General features: G+C 46.1%; 1 protein-coding gene across 2 annotated transcripts in view; it reads left to right on the forward strand.

Moving 5' to 3' along the window:
* The window catches only part of CDCP1 (CUB domain containing protein 1), a 56,504-nt gene that overhangs the window by 20,193 nt on the left and 19,074 nt on the right, over window positions 1-17,237 (forward strand). For both annotated transcript variants that reach the window (XM_032459029.1, XM_032459028.1), the window contains exons 2-4: window positions 6,219-6,428; window positions 11,496-11,858; window positions 12,790-13,158. In XM_032459029.1, coding sequence (XP_032314920.1) covers window positions 6,219-6,428; window positions 11,496-11,858; window positions 12,790-13,158 — 942 coding nt within the window. The remainder of the gene's footprint in view (window positions 1-6,218; window positions 6,429-11,495; window positions 11,859-12,789; window positions 13,159-17,237) is intronic.

Below are 17,237 nucleotides of genomic sequence, written 5' to 3' on the forward strand. Positions count from 1 at the left end.
CTGCCTCTGTCTCCAGCCTCCTCTACGCGCATTTCCTTGCCCTCTGGCCAAGCCAAACTCTCTGGAGTGGTTCCAAGGAAGCCGTCTTCACACCTGTGACTTTGCACCTGCTGTTCCCTCCACCTATCCTTCCTGACATCCATTTCACTATCCTTGGCTGGCAAACATCTATGCATTTTTCTAGACCCATCTTAAGTTGTGCCTCCTCTGTGAAGTCTTACTTGACCACCCCAGACAGTTGATAGCTGACCTCAGTTTCTTCAAGAGTACCTTGACCTTCCTAGTGCCCTCAGATTGCTGTCTATCTGATGGGGTCTGATGGGGCAGATAAAGAAGCAAACTACATTCAACTTATGTGAATTCAGCAATTGCCTCCGCAGGGAGAAATCATGTAAATCGTGTGAGCGTCCCTGTGCAGTGAATGAGAGGTGGGAGGGTGAATCACCGTCCCTTCTGTTGGTGTCACTTCCTCAAGCTTTCAAGGTATGAGCATCCACAATTTAACTGTAGTTTGCAAACCTAGCCCCTAAAATCAAATCATGCTTTAACTGGTACTCAGCCTGAGAAGTACGGAGCTGCTGCATGGGGGAGCAAACACCAGCCACGGCCCCGTGGACTTGCTGAGAGAGTGATGTTGGTCTGCAGGGTGGTGACGTCTTCCTGAGAGAGAACAGGGCTGTTTTTGCCCCAAGTGATGTTCTTCTTACGGGCTTGCTTTGGAATCTGACTCCCACTCAGGCTGTGACTGATCAGCCAGGCTGATTCACGACTGTACTGCATGATTCCTGTGTCTGAGTCCTCGACCTCCTGGGCATCCGTCCCATATGTCTTACTGTGTATCTCCTGGTGCCCAGGCTGTGCCTAGTCCCTGGCTAGGAGCTGTTCGTTCATCGTCGTTGGAAAGAGAGAGTGGATGAGAGCAGGGTGTCCCAGGAAACCACACCGAGATTTGAGGCAGCAGGCTCTGACCCATCTAAGAAGTTGTAAATCACATTTGTCAGTCTTTAAAACTGTATTTGACACCTCTGGGAACAGAGAACTTCCTTGTGTTTATCTGGTGGAATCCCTTACTTGCCTCCGTTTACCTTACAAAGACACAGCACGGCAGGGAGAAGACATAACAGGGGCGTTTGTAGAATATCCTGAGATATATGAATAGTAAATGGTGAATTACGAATGGTGATGAAAACAGTTGGAAATTCCCACCAGAGAAGCCGCTGGTGAGGCAGAAACTAGGCAAGGCATCCTAATAAGGAAAGGTCGGAAGGCAGGACAGCTGAAGAAGATTGCTGTGACTCATGAGCGCACGTGTGGTGCCTGCAAGCTTTCCGAGTGCTCGGAGACTGGCAGCCCGCACGCTGCAAGCATCCGTGAGGTCGCCTTGGATGTCTTTCAGCCTGTGAGACCTCGAAATCCTGCCAGAATCTGGCGCTTTGTCTGGGTTTCTGTGAACTTCGGTAATAGATCTTCCAAAATACAAAGGTCCGGGGGAGACAAAAGAAAGAGATGTTGAGGAAGAAAATGTCCATCCATTTTCTTTAAATTATAGTACATTTATCAAGGCCAGGGAGTGGGAGTGGTTGCAGGCGGCTGAGATTTATTCCACAGCGTTGGAATTTCCAGTTTCAAGGTATGATTAATGGTGGTGAGTGGGGAAGAGGGAAAATGTGCAAGCTAGATGTCATTCTCAAACTCCAAGCATTTGTGAAAACATGAGTTATAAGCTATTTTACTCAAGCAGTGGGGGTCTCTGTGCTACTTTTAATACAGTGATATAAGTACCTGGGTACTTAGAGTTGGTGGGGGGTGGGTAAGGGGGGGGTCCATATTTCAAGTGCGTACACGGTTGAATCAATATCTTCTCACTCCCGCCCTCCCCCTCCAGCTGATATATTTATCACTGAGGATGAGGGGGGCAGTTGAAAATGTCAGTCCTATGGTGTCCTTGGCTGTGACCCTAGGAAACATCATGTAATAGAAACGGTGTCCTGACGCAAAGGTGCGTAAGCCTTGGCTTTGCAGCCCACGTGTCTTTAGCTTTAGTGTTCCCTGGGCTCTGAGCTGGAAGCCAGGTGTGGATTCTCTGGCCTGGGGCCCTGAAGGAGAGATATGAACTGTGGCCTGACCACAGAACATGCTGGGTTGGGCATCTTGAAATCAGAGCACAAAAACATGGTAGGATGGTAAAAGTATGCCCCAAGTGAGTCGTTTAACCCCTACAAGGCTTCATCTGCTTTCTTTCCAAAAAGGGGTTTGGATGAGAATGTGAGTTATTTAGACCCAAAATAAAAAATGTAAGCAACAGAGGTATCATTAGCGGTTCATGAAGGAAGAACTGGCATATTCAATCATTAGAGCTGGGACAATTGCCTTTCCATATGGAATAAATAAATAAAAGGGCATCCCAACCTCCAATTATAGGGGGAGAAAAAGTGTTTCCAATACAGATTCCCAGGTCCCACATTGGATCTACTGTGACTTGGAACGTCATCATTTTTTAAAAATATATTTTTATTGAAGTATAGTCAGTTTACAATGTTATGTCAATTTCTGGTGTATTCATCATTTTTAAAGCCCTCCACAGACCATTTAGAAACCCCTACTCTATACACTATTAACTCCCTGGGGGCAGGGACTCCGGCTGTTTTTGTCATTAAATCATTTGCACTGTGGATGATCCCTGGACTGTAGTTTGAACCCAGAAAATGTTTGAATGAATAGATGATTTCAAAGATTCTAAAAGAAAAAAATGAATTTCTAAAAAAAGATTATACATTTTTCTTTGGCTCTCATTGATAATGGAATCAACTGTCATATATGCAGAATTATTTGCGGTGCTGACCTGGAGGAAAGCAGGAGAGAAGAACTCTGAATGGGGAAATTTTAGTGAGATCAGCCTTTTCTTCTCAACATCTCATTTAAAGCTATTTGAAATTATTACCCATACCTTGGGAGAAACTAGGCCCACTCCCAAAATATTAATAAACCATATTTTAACTGTAGTCGTGATTATTCTTTTTTTCATTTATTAGGTGCCTACTTTGTGTAGAAACACAGTATCTCCAGCACAAGTTTTTCCCCTCTTTTTTATTTATTAAGGCATAACTTACACATAATAAACTTCACCAATTTTGTGTACAGTTTGATGGGTTGTAGCATTTGTGTACAACCTATAATCACCACCGTGGTCAAGATACCAAATGGTTTTCTCATCCTGCAGAGTCTCCTCGGCCCCTTTGTATTCCATCCCCTCCGTCTACCTCCAGCCTCAGGGAACCGCTGATCTTCTCTGTGTCTAACGCTCAATTGAAATAATAATCATAATTGTAGGGTCAGGCATTTTTTAATGTTTTGGCCAAAGGGTGTAAAAACAGACAGGGGAGAAATGAGAATGAGGGAAAAATTGGTAACTTAGCCAGCGAGGCTGCAGCCCTGAGACTGATGACAGCTTCACTTGAGAGTGTCGGAGGCCCTGGGAGAGCACGCTGAGCCTTCGGAGATGGGGTGCTCCAAGGATTTTTTTTTTACAAATAACATGGTTAGACATTTCTATAATTACAGAAAGAGAATGCAAGGGTTGATGTATATGGCTCAGATCTGACAAGTGGATTTCTAAACATGCATCTGGACTCATTCTTAACCTGGTATCTTAAAGAACCCCTGGGCCATCCGATCTCTCAGAAGATTCCCAATGGCCATGGCTGCTTGAAGATGAAGCATTTGAGTAAAGAAACTTCTGCCTCAGAGGATATTTTCTCCTTCTGAGGCTATTAATTAAAAAGCTCAGAGTCCCTGGTTCCCAGCAAGATTTATTAGCCCAAAGTGAAATACAGGAATGGTGATATGTCTACGAAAAACCAAGTGCAGCAAAGACAAGAATGTGGAGATTTTGTATGGCGCTTGGGAAGCTCATAAAATCTGCCTCCACATGGGCACCAGGCACTGTTTGGGTCCTTAAGCTACCGCTGAAAAGGACAGGCAAAACCCTGCTGCCTTCCTGTAGGCAGCAGCTCACGTTCTGATAGCAGGAGGTAGGAACAAGTTACACGGTGCTTTCAGAGAGGAGAGCAGGGATAAACGGAGAGCACGTGCAGGACAACTGGGGTGAGGGTGGGAGGAGCCCTTTAGGTGGCTGCTCAGGGAAGGCTGCTCTGAGGAGGTGATCTTTGAGTGAGATCCAAATAACAAAAAGGAACCAGCTCTTGCAAGAGAAAGAGCATTCTGGGAATCAAGACTGGCACATGCAAAAGCCCTGAGGTACAAGAGAGGTTGGCATGTTCAAGAAAGAAGGCAAAAGTGGCCCAAGCACAGTGACCAAGATGAAGAGGGGTACAAGCTGAGGTTGGAGAGATAAGAAGTCTTGCTCCAAAAATGCAAACCTGAGCCCTCTTGAAAACAAAGTCACAAAGTCAGCTGTTCTGGTGCCCCTGCACTCTGAGAGATATATGTGGCTGGGCTGCAGTTGGGAATACTTACGTCTGCAAAATCACTTACTTCCTCAGATAATGATCATAGACCCTGAACTGGCAGGGAACGTAGAGCTAGTGTAGCCCAACCCCCTCATTTTACAAACGAAGGAACAGAGGCCCAAAGAGGGTAAAGTTCTTCCCCGATAAACTAGAGGAAATATTTGCAGTTCACTATCACAGATTGAGAGATCAATTTCTGCCCTATATAAAGAGCTGCTGGCTGGAGGGACTGGAGCAGAGTGAAGAGGGGAGAGGGAGCCACAAGGAGAGGTTGACAAAAATCCAAGTGTTTGATCCCGCACAGCTGCTGGGCAGGGGGGACACGGGTGCGGTTGTGCGCTGAGCGGAAGGAGAAGTGCATCCAGCGCTCAGGCAGGCCAGCAGTTCCCATAAAGCACATGGTTGGTCATAAACTGGAAAGAGCTCAAATGTCACTGAACAGGTGCCTGGATAAATAAATGGCGGCCTCTCCAGACAACAGAATACTGCTCAGTAATAAAAAGGAACAAACCACTGATCCGCACAGTAACGTGGGTGACTCACATGCGCTGAGCAAAAGAAGCCAGCTACAAAAGGGAGCACCCTGTTTTACAGGAAGGTCCATGTTGGGCAAAACTACTTGACAGTTTTCTGGGAACAGGAGTAGAGGTGAACTGCAAAGGGTACCAAGGGAGCTTTTGGGGGTGATCAATGTTTTTCTGTCTTGAGTGTGGTGGTGGTTACACGTGTGTACACTTGTGTCAAAACTCTTCAATGGGTCCTTTTTTAATGTATGTAAATTATATCTCAAGTTGTTTTTAAAATAAATTTTTGAAAGGAGGGGAAAAGGCAGAGCTTTTGGTTAAATTGCTCTTCTCTAGCTAAATGCTTACTGAGCAACTCCGTGTACAGGCACCATAACAGGGGCAGACCAGCCGTTCCTGCGAGCCCCTGGGCTCCCTCCTCCCACCATCCACTGCCCCCAGCCAGTCAGGCCCCCGGAGACCACAGTCAGAGCCCAAGTCAGGGAGGGGACAGTGGCTACTCAGGAGAAAAGTGGCTCTTCCTTTTGGTCTGAGGGACGTGACAATCCCTAAAGCAAAGGAAATGGGAAGGAGGTTGGGCTTGTTGCTGAATCAGCGCCCGGTCCTGCCCAGCGGGCACCCACCCTACTGTTTAGTAACCAACTCTCTTGCTTGATACTGTTTGTTCAGACAATCTCGCTGACCCCCAGTCTGAGGTACGAGCATTATATGGCTCTAACTTTCCAAGTTCATAGACACAATAGGTTAATATCTAATTTCTGCAAGTTGTCCTGGCCTCCACTCCTGCATGTATGTATGCAGTGGGCGAATGAAGCACCCAGGGCAGGGGACCGCGGCTCTTTGCAGGAAAACATGTCTCTCTGTGGAAAGACGGTTCCCGTGTGTGGTCTTTCATGTGCAGCCATACTGTGAAGAGGTGTGGCGGTTTCTGTGATCGCTGTTTGATCCTGCACAGATGGGGTACCTGAAACCATACTGCTCCGACACTTAGGATGTGGTACAGTGTTTGTAATTTTTAGGAAAATTAATAAACCAAACACAAGACACATGTCAATGCCCAGCCCGCAGTAAGGACACCACTGTCATTTTGCATCCTCCTCCTTCTCAGACCAGGGAGGAAGGAACAAAGTTCAAGGAGGTCATCCTCCTAGACCAGCTGAGGGGATGGCAGCAGGTTGGCAGACCTAACTGGTCCCATTCACTCCATTTTCCTTCCTTCCTCCAGAAGCTTATGAGATTGCTCTGCCACCTGGAAGCGGCATTTCAGTTCTCATAAAGCCCGGGACCCCAACTCTGCCAGTAAAGGTCTGTTACATCATCATTTCCACAAGATGGGAAACCAAGCTGTCCATCAAAGCTGGAGAGAGTAGAGTCTTTTCCTTTAGCTGCCAGAATCCAGAGAATCACTTTGTCATTGAGATCCAGAAGAATATTGGTAAGTACACACTCTTGGACTGCTTGGCCTCCCCGCCTGTCTTTCCCATGCTCAGCCAGCCTCTGCTGCTAACAGATAAGATCTGTTCTGAAATGGCACAATCTTCAGCTCTTGTGTGGCCAATCACGATTCTCAGTGTTTTACATGGTTTCAGTCATTTAAAGTAGCCCTGGGAGAAGTTCACAGAGAGAGTAAGTTGTGTAAGATGGCGCAGCTAGGAAGTAGCAGCGCTGGAAGCCAGGCGCTCTGGATCCAGAGTCCTGGCCTGTAACCACTATGCCGCGCGGTTTTCTGACCAAGCTACAGACACCTGGGCGGTGCTCTGTCTGGTGTGCTAAAACCTTCTGGCTGAGCAGGAGCAAAAGTCAGGGAAGTTGGAGGACAAAAGAATTGAAGGTTGAGAAGATAAGAGTGAGGAAATGGGTCCACAAGGCACAAGGGGAAAAACAGCAGCTTTGCAGGCGGAGGGACCTGGGTTTGGCTTCAAGCTCCAGGGCTGCTGATCATGTGACCTGATCTCTGTGACTTTGTTTTCTAGTCTGTAAAATAGGAGTCACTGTACCAACCAACAGGGGTGTTTTGAGGTTGAAATAAAATAATAGATTGAGAGTGTATGACACACCAGAATTCAAAAAACTGTAGGTATTTGGTATCATTATGATTCATAATTTGAGCTTGGGATAGGAGATTGACAAAAGAAATAATAATTGGGCAAAAAGAATTAAAGGTATACTTTCCCAATCATTTCAAGACAGGATGCCAGCGAGGAACTACTAGCTGTATTAACAACAGAGAGAACACTCTTTTGATCTAATCAAAGCCATACTCAGAAAATTTCTTCACCTTTAGGTGGAAATAAATGAGTCAGGAACAGATCAATGAGGAAGAAGAAGGATAAGATAAACCTTAGGAAGATGGAATTCATAAAAATAAAGGGGGAAATTAAAGTACCTAAAAGAGTTTTTAAAACTATGTTTGAAAACTAAAGCCAAGACCTGTTCTCTGTAGAGACCAATTAAATAAACAAATCTCTGACTAGTCTCCTGGAAAAAAGAGAGAAATTACAAATACACAGCATTGAATGCATAAACATGGATTTAATGACATACCCAAAGGTGATTTCCGAAATTTTAAGGGACTATGTACAATGTTATGATAATAAACGTGAACATCTGAATGACAGGATGATTTCCAGGGAAAATTTAATGGGTCATATTGACTCAAAGAAAGGTAGGAAACCTGAATAAACAACATAACCAGGAGGGAAAAAATGTCCAAGGTGAAGGAGAAGAGGGTTTGGCTTAGTTAGAGATGGTTTCATAGAAGAGTCCTATAAAACTCCGAGTAGTAGGTAATTTCTATGATGCTTAAACCATTCTAGAGAAGGTTTGACGAACTTTCTCTGCAAAAGGCCAGATAGTAAATATCTTAGGCATCATGGACCAGATGGTCTTAGTCACAACTCCTCAGCTCTGCTGTTAAAGTACAAAATCTACCAGAGACAGTAGATAAACAAATGGGTAATGAACATCCCACATGTTTATTAACAATAACAGGTGTCTGGCTGGATTTGGCACACAAGCTATTGTTTGCCAAACCCCATTCTAGAGCATTGAAAGGGGTAAAGTTTCACAGTTCATTTTTACAAGGATCTTACAACTCTGATGTCAGAATCTTCCACCAAATAAGAAAGAGAACCGTAGACCAATCTGTTATGAATATATGTATCAAAAAATCCTGATTAATATATAAGTATATCAAATCCAAAAATTAGGGCTTGTTGGAAGACTGGAAGGGTAGTTCACCATTAGCCAATCAGTTAATGTGTACTGCCTTGTGTTATTAAGTGAGAGGGAAGAAACGGCATTTGATCACCATAGTAGATGATTTTTAATGTTTTTAATAGAATTCTCTTACACTTGCCTCCCACAGATTCCCTCAGACCCGCCTCCCTCAGGTTCCTCACACTTTCCTCCCCTCAAAGTTCCTCACACACACCCCTCCAAAATAAAAGAAGTTCTAGTTAAATACTTGGAGATATTCATAATAAATGCATAGCATGTATATGAAGCAAGATATATAATTTTACTGAAAGACAAAAGAGAAGAAGTTAATAAATGGAGCAATACACCCTTTTCCTTGGTGAAAATCTCAGTATGTAAAAATATGATGTAAAAATCATCATTTCTCCCTCAAGTTAATTTCTCAGTTTAAGTCAATTACAATTAAAATCTCAATAAAGCTTTTACACAGCTGAGGAGATTATTGATATACTTAAGAATTCAGAGGTATGGCTTGTTCCTATTATAAGAATGAAGTCAATCTATGTATTTGACATAGAAAGACCCAGATCATTTTGTTCTGTGAAAACTATGCAACCTATAGGAGGAAAAGAGTTTATATAGTTTAATCTCACTTTATTCAATTTAATCTCACTTTATTGAATATTTATAATCATATTGAGCCCAAAGTTTGGAGGGATAAACACCAAATTGCTAATGTTATATTATTTCTGTAGTGAGTCTGGGAGAGGAACAGGTAACATTCATTTTTGTCTTTCTATTTGCCTGTCCTGTCATTTTTTTTTTACAAGCACTTACTTTTATAATCATTAAGCCAAGAAAGTGTCATTTTATAAAAGGAATAGGGTACCACATCTCATCTCACAAGACGTAAGTCACAAGTCTAGGATGCCACACACAGTTTACCATATAATAAAGACTCATGCTTACAATTTTTGAAAATGATAAATAAAATTTTTAGATTATAAATCTAGACACTGGAATCAAGTTCACTGTTCTACTTGCCTCTCATTTTTAAAACCTTTTCTGAATAAACATCCTGAAAATTTCAAAGTTTGGCCCCTCTGTTGTCATCCCTCTTGAAGGGCCCCATTGAAGCTAATGAAAGTAGAAGTCAGTGCTGGGGGAAAGGAGTTGTGAATCACTTCAGAAATGACCCTTCTCATCCTTTGGTTAGAAATCATTTTACATATTCAACATCTTTGCCCTGGACGGGGAACCAGAGAAGACTTGGAGGCATGCCCATCATATTGACTACTTTCATTTGTGTGTCCATCCAAAAACAAAGCTCTTAGCGACAAACTAAAAGGTGCTTACACAACCTGACACTCCCCAGGGTCTCATGGCTTGTGGCAGAGCCATGGTTGGGAGGAGATGGGGCTTTTGGACTCCAGGTTCTTGGGATGGAATTAAATCAGAACCTCTGGAGTGGCCCAAGCTCAGGTGGTAAATTTTTTAAATGTCCACAAGTGAGTCTAGTGTGGAACCAGGGCTATGAACCACTACCTTAACAGGGTTAAGTGATCCCACAGGACACGGGGACCCAGTAAGAGCTACTCCATATGGCTCTGGGCACATGGGAGGTGCAGGTGGAAAGCTATAAAAGAACTTGATAAAAACAGTGAAGTTTCCGTGAGCTCCTAAAAATAGGTACTGTCTTTACCTACACACAAAATCTCAGTTTAGCCTAGTCACCTTCTTATCCAACCTTGTTTTACTGGTTAAGCAGCTCAGTCTGTTGACAAGCATGCACATTGACTAAACGCAGCCTGGGCTTTTGTCCTGGGATCATGTGCACCTCAAGTGCCACACCCGTCACCTGGACTCAAGGGCTGCTTTGCCTAAATGAGAGGTTTAGTGTGATGACCTCAGAGGTCCTAGCAGCTCTGAAATTCTCCCATAATTCCATCGAGGCGGCAATAGTTTCAGATACCCCACGAGAGCAGCAATAAAGACTTGTGGATTATTATTACAGTAGCCAAAGTCCATCGCACCTTTCAGATTCCCTGTACTCGGGACAACAAAAGCCTCGCTGTTAGGCTGCCTGGTTTCTGTTACTTCTTTTGCATGTTCTCGCTCAGTGCCTCCCTGACAGCAACGTTCTTCCCTGTGTTTTAAAAGGCTTAGGAAACAAAGTACATCAAAGGTTGTCATTAGTTGTTAGCCTTTGGGGAAAAAATAATTCACCTGCAGTGGTAATAAAATACCAGCATTAAAGTCACGAGGAAAGAAGATGACTGTGCCTCCGGGTTCCAGCCATTTAGGGGTTGTACATTCGGTATATACTCAGTCGTTGATGAGTGTGTTGATGGGAAAAACCATTTTTAAAAGGTAGAGCTTAGAGCAGCACCCTAAAAATTGTGAAATCATGACTTGCAGGATAGAGGAAGCAGGGTGTCCCAAAGCACGGGCCCCGCTGCAGGGGCCTCCCTGCAGCTTCCGGTGAGGCCTGGGCGCGGGCCCACCAGCTGGACTCCACCAACTTGCTCTGGGAAACAGTGCGGCCTTCCCCTCAGTATCCAAAAGCAGAGTGTTCCTATGACATTCTTCACAAGGCAAAATGGCATGAAGCGAAGAAGCAACCTGAGGACATGTTTTGCTAACGGATACACACAGTAAATCGAGATAAAGCGCAGGTGCTCACAGACACAGCTCAGAGCTGCGGCGGCTTGATGCTGGAATGCCGAGTGTAGTTGCCGGGGAAGGAGGTGCGTGCTGCCTCTGTGACAGCTCCCTGCAAAATACACACTAAACGCTATTTGCACTTTTTTGTTTTCATAAAAGCGAGAATCCTCTTTGGATTTATTTTGGTTGTCAGAAACGGGTACTAACATTAAGTCTTCCATAAAAGCAAAGTGATGTAAAGCTGACTTTTAAAAAGCAGGGAGACCTGTAGTGAGGAGGTGACCTGGGTCTGGTTCCCTGGTAGCAGAGTATGATGTGGGGATTCTGCTTTTTAAGTCATTTATCAAGAAAGCGCCTTTGAAAGAAACCTAGGCAGGATGGTGGGATGGTGTCAGGGGCAGGGAAACCTCTCAGGCTTTTCTGCCCCAAGGCAGAGGGCTGCTCCCTCCTCCCCTGCCAAGGCACCTTCCCAGAGGGGGGGGCCTCCGCGAGCCGCCGGCAGCCAGCACCCACCCATCCAGAAGATGGGTGGCCCCCTGGTGGAACACCACCCCTCAAAGTGACCACTACAGGGGCTGAGGTGGGGAAGTGGGGGGCCCAGTAGCATTTGTGACCAGATTGTTTTGTGACTGTGTTTCAGACTGCGTGTCAGGCCCATGTCCTTCTGGAGAGGTTCAGCTTCAGCCCTCAACGTCGGTGTTGCCTGCCCTCAACAGGACCTTCATCTGGGATGTCAAAGCTCACAAGAGCATCGGTCTGGAGCTGCAGTTCTCCCTCCCACACCTGAGGCAGGTCGGGCCGGGGGAGAGCTGCCCAGATGGAGTCACTCACGACATCAGCGGCCGCCTGGACGCCACAGTGGTCAGGATCGGAACCTTCTGCAGCAACGGCACTGTGTCACGGATCAAGATGCAAGAGGGAGTGAAAATGGCCTTGCACCTGCCCTGGTTCAACGACAGGAACGTCTCCGGCTTCAGCATCGCAAACCGATCATCAGTAAAACGTGAGCGCGCCAGGCCTTCCCCGCTGTTTGCTGAGGTTGAAACCTACCAAATCACCCTTGTTCTCGGTTCAGAAGTGGTCAGATGTTGGCAGTGTTGTACGATTCCATCTGAATACCTTAAAGGAAGTCCCACTCTCCTGTAAGCATGCGGGCCACTCCTGACATGAACCCCCCTTCTCTACTAAACAAACCGGGAGATGGCTTTTCCTTGTCCTTTGTATGTGAGACTTGTTTTCAAGAAATGAAATGGGACTGGTTGTATAGACCTACCCCTTGTTTACTCCATTTCTCAGGTCTTTGTCCTGTCTCCTGTCTCTTCCACATTGTCTAGAATTGTATCGGTGGTGTGCTAGAGTGGCTCACAGCGGCTCGTAAGTGCCGATGGTTAAATGTTCTGCAATTTTGTAAGCTGGTGTTAAACAGCCATTACTAAAACTCCAGTTGCATAAGCTTAATTAGTTTAGAAACAAAGGTAATAAGTACTCAGAACTCATGCCTTCCTAGTTACTGTACTGCATTTGACTGTTCTCTGTGCTTTGAGGTTATACATGCCCATTGGGTCTGGGTGGTGGAAACACTGTGATGTGAGAGGCTGCCCGTCTCCTCCCAACTCCACGTTCATCGTCTCCCACTGGAAGCTCGAAATCAGCTAGAGTGGGAGTCTTGACGCCAAGGAAATGGGCGGACGCTACAAGTTAGGGCTTTATTTTTTTCCCCTGCTGGGTTGATTATTAAACATTTACTCACACACCACTGACCCATCCTCATTCTCACTCTCTACCTTGAGTGTAAACGTACCTCATCCAGACCCGCTGCTCAGGACGGGAGACCCACCTTCACCTCTTCTCTACCCTCGTTCCTGCAGCCATGGATGACCCAGCCAGGGGCTAATTGCCTCCTATTCTCTCTTGTTTGGGTTCTGCCCTGACAGGCCTGTGCATCATCGAGTCTGTGTTCGAGGGTGAAGGCTCAGCTACCCTGATGTCTGCCAACTACCCAGATGGCTTCCCCGAGGACGAGCTCATGACGTGGCAGTTCATCGTTCCCGCGCACCTGCGGGCCAGCGTCTCCTTCCTCCACTTCAGCGTCTCCAACTGCGTGAAGAAGGAGGAGCGGGTCGAGTACTACATCCCAGGCTCCACCACCAACCCCGAGGTGTTCAAGTTGGAGGACAAGCAACCCGGGAACATGGCCGGGAACTTCAACCTCTCTTTGCAGGGCTGTGACCAAGATGCCCAAAATCCAGGGATCCTCCGGCTGCAGTTTCAAGTTTTGGTCCAACGTCCACAAAATGAAAGCAGTAAGTGAGCCCCACGTTCCTTTTCCTCCCCCTCCTCCCCAGTGCCTTTTTTCCTTCCTGGGTTAGTCTGCTTTGGGTGAGTTTCCCTTCCTACTTCTCCCCTGTGGCTCTGGCGCACTTGGACGCTGGACCCTGTAAGAGTTTCAGGAAGTGCGTTGCTAGGCAGTGAGGCCACATCGTTGGTGAATGCTGGGCCTGCCGTTTCATTTCAGCACAAAAAGAAGCTAACACAATCTGGCATTCAAGGTGCTAAGTTACTTTTAATGAAGGTGTTAAAAGGTTACTTTTTAGATCTCACGTCTGGACTGACCCTACACTGTGAATCAGGATGTTGTCAGCACCGTGATCTGTGACAATAACATTTTTATTGGCTGAGTGCCCCATACCATGGGCACACACCTTGCGTGCCAAGCCCTGCCCTAAACACAATACTTACAGTCTCAGCTAATCCTTATTACAACCTTGTAGGGGAGACAGGAGTAATCTTCATTTATTGATGAGAAACCAGAAGGTTCAGAGAGGTTATGGAACTAGCCCAACATCACACAGCTTGCCAGGAGCAGAGCAAGCTCAGAACCCAGAGCCTATGCTTCTGGACCACACAGAACCCCAGGTGGGTTGGTGAGAATGAGGTGAGTTGTGTATCATTCCACACACGTTTACTGAGATGCCTGAACCTAAAGCAGGGTCATTGGGCCCTCCTGCAGCAAGGCACTGTGCCCAGGACACACCACTGAAGGAAGCACCAGGCTCTGGGGAGCTCACTCTTACGGAGGCTCTCACCTCAGATTTGTGTAAGTACAAGTCAGCCCCCCAAAGCAAGCACCTCCTTAAACTTGCTGAGTGCCTTCCTTGCCTCACGGAGGGGAGTGGCATGGATCTTGAGATAAAAGGTACAAGATGAATACAGAGTGGCTGGCTGTTCCTGGGCTCATCTGTGAGCTGGAGTCTGTGAGTTGTGACAAGTTGTCTTGAACCAGGACACCTGTGACGTGTGCTGAGGATGGGTTCTGCCCACAGGGCTGGTTCTCATCCCTGTTTTTATTATTATTTACTTCCGGGAAGTAGACAGAACCAGGCAGAAAAATTAGGTGGGAGTGTGGAATGGCATGCTGTTTATTGTTGGCAGCTGATAAACATCTGAAAAGTGACCATGTGGGGATCCACTCCCAGGGTCGCCCCTCTGACCCTGTCTTGGGAGTGCCTGGTCCACACCCTACTTGGAGCCTGGCTGCCTGGGAAGCCTCAGTGCCTCCATATCTTGACCCAAGAGTCCTTCTAGTCCACAATAACTGTGTAGAAGGCATAACTGTACATACCTGTGTGTGTGCACGTGTGTCCATTGATACATTTTCATGACTCCACTGTCACAATTTTATTATCAGAATGTTGAAAACAGCCATGAAAGGATTCGGAAATGGAGTGGGTTTGAATTTTAGAAGATGGACGGTTTGTTTATCATCTCAGTCTTAGTGATGTGCTGCTGAATAATTCTGTTCCCTGTAACATCAGCGGGATTGATGTCTAGGTCTAATCAAATTGTTAAACATACTGTTACCAGCATCATGAAGGGTATGGCTTCAGTTTTGAGGTAAATAATAGTTAACTGCACTTTAGATGTGTTTAGCAATGTCCAGGCTTTACATAAAGTAGGGTTTGCATTTTTCTAGAGTGAGCAGACTTGGTCAGCAAGAGTGTCTTTAGGGGTAAAATTAGGCTAGGCTGGACTCCCCAAGAGCTCTGATTTCCAGACAGCTCCATCTTGATCATTCGAACCCCAGTGTGGACCCTAAACTTCAAGAGATTGCCCAAGACAGCCAGCCCTGTGCACACACACATTTGTCTGGTTCTGTAAATATGTGTGGACAGCTTGTTTTGCAGGCATCATAGCGCAGTGGTTAAGGGCACCCACTCTGGAGCTGGCCTGCATGGATTTGAAACCCTGGTTCCCCTACTTACCTAGTGGTTCTGGCAAATCACTTGATTGCTGTGTGACTCAGTCATCTTAAAATCGAGATGACAGGAGTGAGCTTGTAGGGGTGTTGTGAGGATGACATGAGGTCGCAGTGCTTAGCAGGTAGTAAGCACTCTTTAAATGTTATCCTGCAGGGTTCAAGGTCAAGGACAGGGTACAGAGTTGGAAAAGACCCAGCACTTGTCCTTAGAGATTAGACTACAACTCAGAAGAGATATGAGACTTGTAGGAAGCGGGAGGTCACATCCCAGAAGGATTTTCTTCTCTTTTTTTTTCTTTTCATATCTTGATTTTGTTTTAATAATTGCAACCTGTGTCCCCTATTGGTGTAACATTTGGTCTCTACGTGGGTAGCCATTGCTCCACAGGCTCCTCTGGAGATACAGCGGATACTTGTAGGGGCCCAGGGCTCTCTGTCACTGGGATGGACGGAGTTCTCCGGGGTGGGGTCCCTTGGTTCTGCTCCAGCTGCTTCTGTCTGCTGTTTTCATTCACTGTCTTCATCAGCTGGTGGTAGCAATTACTGTTGGTCTTGTTTCTCTCATGCACATTCTTGCCCAAGTGATAGATGTTTCAGGGGAAATTTTGGTTGGCATCTCTGGCTGCTTGGCTGACTTCCACACCTTGGCACTGTCTCCGCACTTGTGTTGGCAGCGGGTCATCCTCTCCGTCCTTTTCTGAGTGCTTGTGGATGGCTGTTGCCCACTGGCGTTTGGTTGTTCCACACTTGTGGTTGGTTGGAACTGCGGTTTACCAGTAATTTCAGCCATGCTGAAGCCTCCCAGGGGTCCACCCCAGGGTTCCTGGCATCCCTGTGTGTACCCTTTCCTAGGCGATGAGGAGCCACACCCTTCAGCTTTGTTTGGTCATCAAGTCACTGCTCCAGCCAATGGTAGCCCTGGGATGGCTTAGAAGTCACACAAAACACCACTCCCAACCCCTTGGGGGGCGGTGAGAGGGGGAGCAGGATGCACAAGGAAATGTCTGTGGGTAATGAATACTTTCACTATCCTGATTGTGTCGATGTATATACAGGTGTATTCATAAGTTCAAAACTAGTCAAATCCACACTTTAAATATGCACGGATTATTGTAATTCAATTATTGTTCAATAATGCTGTTTAAAAGTTATGTTCCCTGCAAGAAAACAATTTTGAAAAGAAAAAAAAGCAGTTGTTGGTGAGGGGAAGTAATTTATCACTGACATTGTTTAGAAATGCTGGAGCATGGTGACGATAAAAGCAAGCCTGGCTTTACTCAGACTTGTTATTGTTTTAAAATTCTTTGTTCCCCTTTTATTACCTGCACGGGGAATGAAACACCCCCCACTGCCCGGCCCTAGGTAGGCCACTGCATGACCCCAAGTCACTTAGCAAGAAAATGTCCTAATCAGTATTGGATTTGTGGCCTCCAAACTCTGTTACTGGGGTTGGTATTGGTGATTTTCTGTAGAGTGAGGTTTTTTTGATCCTTCTGAAGGGTTTTAGTTGCTTATAGCATAGGGTAGGTTACAACACACACCACTAAGAGGTAGATGGCTGGAAGTGATTCGTCTGTGCCCTTTTGGTGGGTGCCCTGCCACCCCATATACATCAGGCCTCTCCACTGAACCCCCCCCCCCAAGCCCAAGTAGTAATGCCAAGCCCCTTCTCCTCCTTGTCTGGGAGAAAAAGTGTTAAGAAGGGAATTTGGGTCCTGTGCTCAATTGCTCGCCTAGTCCTTATTCCCAATGTCTGGCCATCTGGTCCTCCACCTTGAAGGACCCCCACCTCCATTCCTTCTCACAGCCACCTCTTCCCTTCCTTCCTCCCCAGCAGCAGAGAACTTGCAGAGACACACTCATCCCCTGGACGCAGGAGCCTTTCACACATTGTTGACTTGATTGTACCCATCCCTGTTATGTAGGATTGGATCTCTACGTGGTTGGCTGAAACTCACTAGCTGGGCCACTGGAGACCAGCAGATGGTTCTGGGGTCTCTGGCTCTGCTCTGCAGTTACTGCCTGAACAGCCATTACTTGGATGGGGGGGTTTCTCCACGGTCTCTCAGTCCTGCTCCAGCTGATTTTTATTTATTTTCTTATTCAGACTGTGGCGAGAGACTA

This window comes from Camelus ferus, chromosome 17 (assembly GCF_009834535.1).
Source record: "Camelus ferus isolate YT-003-E chromosome 17, BCGSAC_Cfer_1.0, whole genome shotgun sequence".
Classification (NCBI taxonomy): domain Eukaryota; kingdom Metazoa; phylum Chordata; class Mammalia; order Artiodactyla; family Camelidae; genus Camelus; species Camelus ferus.